At 43.1% G+C, this 4,529-nt stretch overlaps 1 protein-coding gene across 1 annotated transcript; it reads left to right on the forward strand.

Moving 5' to 3' along the window:
* The first annotated feature begins 7 nt into the window (after positions 1-7).
* LOC102741900 (olfactory receptor 10K2) lies at positions 8-601 on the forward strand. Its single transcript, XM_006740871.2, has one exon. It carries the CDS (start codon positions 8-10, stop codon positions 599-601), a length of 594 nt encoding a protein of 197 aa, XP_006740934.2.
* The last annotated feature ends 3,928 nt before the right edge of the window (positions 602-4,529 follow it).

Consider the following 4,529-nt stretch of genomic DNA (forward strand, 5'->3'; position numbering starts at 1 on the left):
GGCAGCCATGGGTTATGACCGCTACGTGGCCATCTGTAACCCTCTGCGCTACACGGAGCTCATGGGCCATCGGGTGTGTGTGGGACTAGTGGCTGCTGCCTGTGCCTGTGGCTTTACTATTGCACAGATTATCACCTCCATGGTATTTCACCTGCCCTTCCGCTCCTCCAGCCAGCTCCATCACTACTTCTGTGACATCTCCCCTGTCCTCAAAGTGGCATCTCACCATACCCACTTGAGTCAGATTGTCATCATCATGCTCTGTGCATTGGTCCTCATTGTCCCCCTGTTACTGATTTTGGTATCCTATATTCACATCATTTCTGCCATAGTCCAGTTTCCTTCCACATTAGGCAGGTACAAAGCTTTCTCCACCTGTGCATCCCACCTCATTGTTGTCACCATCCATTATGGTTGTGCCTCCTTCATCTACTTACGGCTCAAGTCCACCTCCTCCTCAAGCCAAGATGCTCTCATATCTGTCTCCTACACCATCCTCACTCCACTGTTCAACCCGCTGATTTATAGCCTCAGAAATAAAGAATTCAGGTCAGCGCTTCGTAGAGCTGTGGGAAGAACCATTTCCCTGCCACAACGTTAATCAATATCCTGCTCTTTCCAAACAGTAAAGTGCAAGGTGTACAAGGAAAAATTCCCAGAGTAGAAGTGACCAAGCAAGAGAGCAGAGTTTTCAAGAACAGAGATCATTTCCTTCATTTCCATATATAAAATTCAGAAAAACACATCTTGCTGTAATCACATCCATTATTGCTCATTGAGGTTTTTTTCAGTTGAGGGAAAAATAATGGATGGCTATTACAGGAAAACTTGTATGTTTCAGAATTCTAGGCTCTGGCAAATACTATTATTCAGTCTTAGCCAGATGGGAATCCAACCCTGAAAAATACTTCACGGCCCTGAATCTCTGTTTCAAGGACCCAGGAAGCTCCTGTCTCCATATTTCTCCCTTTCTGGATGTTTCCTGAGTCTCAGTCTTTCAATAACAGCAGACCACAATGCTTACATGACATAACATTTTTAAATGGGTAAGACGATGTTTGGTGCTTAAGATATATCGAAGTAAAGTTCAAGCAAGAAAATTATACAAGAAGTTACCCATTTATGTGTTTCTCATGTATTATGGGAGCAAACTTTTTTCTAATTTTCTATGCACTGACATAAATCTAAACTTGGTTAGCATCCTTTGAGGATACTCACAGAAGCATGGGTTAAAGAGAACACCTAAAATCTCACAGCATGGCCAAGAAAGGCAGGCTAAGCTTAACCCTTTTCATTAACTATTCAGCAAATAGAAATCCCTATGTAAAGAGCAAACAGTTTCTGTTCTCCATGAGCTCCGGAGTCTCATGGGCATTTGAGACCAGAATTTCTGTTAGCCATTTTCATTTTCTTCCCTTCCTGCAGGAGTGAGAACAAACAGGGCACCCACTCTGTGCAGAGAGCTGCCTCCTGGCTATATGCGCCCATCAAGATCCACTGGTCAATAAAGGTCTTCTGACTGAATCACTTTGTTTCCACATTTCTCCCTTTTCTTCCACTAGATGCTCATCAATGACATATCCTTGCCAAGGCTTGAAGCAAGAGGAGGGGACAGGATGTCTCATTCACAGCCCCTGCTTGTTGTGGGATGCTGAGCTTGTCTGCAAGGCTGTAAGTCAACTGCCATTTCTTTGAAGCTTGAGACTTGCTGAGAGAGGGGCCCAAAGAGCAGAGACTAAAGCAAAATTAATTTCTTTGGTCATCAAGCTCTCCTTTCCTTGGGCCTGTTGCTCAGCTCAGCCCCCCAGCCTATCAAGTGTCTCATGAAAAGGAAATAAACTGATAAACCCCATGTGAGTCCATTCCATGTATTAATTCTTCAAATCTGCAGTATGTGCTGCTCTTTCAAAATTGTCACTTGATGTGCACTTTGGGCAGCCTGGGAAGTACACAGTAGGATCCATATTTTAGAGGTGAGAAACTGACTGCCAGAGAATTAAAACCTCTAGCCCACTAGTGAGTAGAATTAATACTGACCCCACATCATCTGCTTCCTTTATTAAGGTCCCTGCAGTGCTCTCACATGACCTCTCATGAAGATATGATCTTTTTAATTAATAGAGGGTAGAATGCATATGTATTCATCTCCAGCAGCAGAAGACTATGCCAGGTGGAAAAGATAAACTCCCATGGATGAGACAAATGGCCTTCACCTCATAGTGTGTCACTCATCCCCATCCTAATATGATAGGTACTGTGGGGTGGAGGCATAAGAAAACCTCCCCCTTTTCCTCTGGTCTTGTCCATGACTCATGGACACTGCTACTTGGAGGCAGATACCAGAACACTGATAAGTGGGTAGGGCCACTGTGTGTTAAAAGGTCACATGTGTTAGATGATTCTCCTGACACTTCATCCTTACTCTTTTTTTATGTGACCAAAGAATTCATTTGACCTTGGGCCTGACCTCATGAGTTAGAACTGAACATCCTCTCCTTCCTCTTTCACACACATTCACACACACACACTCTGTAGTCCTTTGTATCTTGCAGGAAAGTGGTAAGATCTTCAGATCTGGGGCTGGCTTTAGTGAGAAAGCAAAGCCCTTTAGGCCTTCAGACTAAGGCATTATTTCAGCTGAGTTTACAGTCATAAATTCAGCCAATAACAAAAATTCATGTTTGTTTCTTTGTTTCCATTCAGTATCGTGGTCCATGAATACATCATGGGAAAGGCCAAATCGAGGCAGAATTAGGGCTCAGGGAATTTCTGTGACCTTGGCTGTAACACAATGTAATAACACTACAAGTGGATTTGTGGCCTCTCGAGCTGGCCTTGTGCATCAAGACTGATGTTCTAGGACACCCTCTAACACGGAGCAGGCCAACCGTTATTCAAGAGAGTGTAATTTTGAGCATATCAACCTAAGATATCTCCAGACTAGAGGAGAGTGAACTATGGCTAGACAGCAGTTAACCCCCCCCCGCCCCCCCACAAAGGCATTCACGCTGAGGAGGGAAGAGTCAGTTTGAGCCCAGGCAACGAAGAGCCTCCCACCTCACAGAGTTCTGTTCCATAGAGTCAGTGAAAGATTATTTTAAAATGAAAAGTTTTGTTTTCCTATTCATTAATTTATAACAATATTAACATTCACAGGTTGAGTTGATCAGATTGACTAGGTATTTATACTCAGAGAACAAATTCAACACATCATTTTTTTCCTAAACTCCTGATGCTTTTCTCATCTCTCTTGATGATTTTAAGGAGATATCAGTAATTTCACACATTTTCAGAAAACCGGCCACTGTGCAGTAAGAGATGGAATTTTGCGTGGGCCAGCTTAGCTCTGCACATCTTGCCAGGACATCTTCATTTGAAAAGACAGTTGCTCAGAGAAGCACTCTGCACACGTTTGTATGCGTACCATCCTCCTCCTCCTTCTCTCCTGGCAATTAAAATGTGACTGTGACACAACTTCACCTTCTCAATGAGGCTCTGAGCCCAGGGACCAGAAATACAGACCATATATGTCTAACAGGACGAGAGAGACCAGCCCACGGCAAAAACAGGGCTCCAGACATGCCCATCTTGTAGCAGATTATTCCTATCCCTTCTGCACTGCCTCAGCCTTCATGTGTTAATTCAAACTCATTCCATGCTCCATGAGACGACTCCCTATATCTTTTCCCCTAAAAACTTCTGTCCTTTTCCCCACGAGGTGATTTTCCCCACGATTCCACTTTATCTCGAACTTTCCTTTATGGAAAACCTTTTGGAACATGATTTTGCTTTTTGCTTTGGCTTTTTCCTTCGTATGCCTCAGGCAAGAAAGCTGCTCATTTCCCCTGATGAATCTTTAGGAGCAAGGTGGAAAGAACTTCTGTCAAGTGTAATGCAGTAATCTTTCCCAGGGGATATGATAACACATCCACAGAGCAGATGTTGTGTCTCTGCTTGGCAAGAGACCAAGAGACATCACTGGCAGCGATCAGCGGAGCAACAACTCAGAATGAATTTGTAGGAGATGTGAGCTCCATAGAGTGCATGCAGGGGAGCAGAGAGATGTGCTGGCTGCCCTGTCTGCGTCCACAGGGCTCTGAAAGTTTAAGATCAAATCCTTAAACAGCCTGCAGATGAGGACCTCAGGAGGAAAGGGGCAGATCTGGGATATATGTGCTCCTCCTGGGGCTCAACACAGCTGAGGAGAAGGTCAACGGAAGGTGTTTGCAAATATGGGAAAAATAAATTATTTACCTCACAAAACATCTAGAGATACATTTAACAATTTCTAGTCAAGACCTATTAAAATAAAATTTTTACTTTATTAAAATATAAAGAAAACTCTTTTCTGAGGGATACAGAATAAAACCTGAGTAAATATAGAAACACACTATGTACAAGGAGCAGATGTCCCATTTCTGTAGAGTTACCAATTAGTCCTATTTCATCTTTAACTTCAAATCAGTTCCAATCAAATATCTATTTTTTGATAGTGTGATAAATGCCCCTGCATTTCTAAGGGAAGAGTA

This window comes from Leptonychotes weddellii, chromosome 6 (genome assembly GCF_054177405.1).
Source record: "Leptonychotes weddellii isolate Sample4059 chromosome 6, ASM5417740v2, whole genome shotgun sequence".
Lineage (NCBI taxonomy): Eukaryota > Metazoa > Chordata > Mammalia > Carnivora > Phocidae > Leptonychotes > Leptonychotes weddellii.

What these genes read in the sequence shown, in the direction of transcription:
- LOC102741900 (XM_006740871.2), top strand. Translation starts at nt 8, where the DNA reads ATGGGTTATGACCGCTACGTGGCCATCTGTAACCCTCTGCGCTACACG.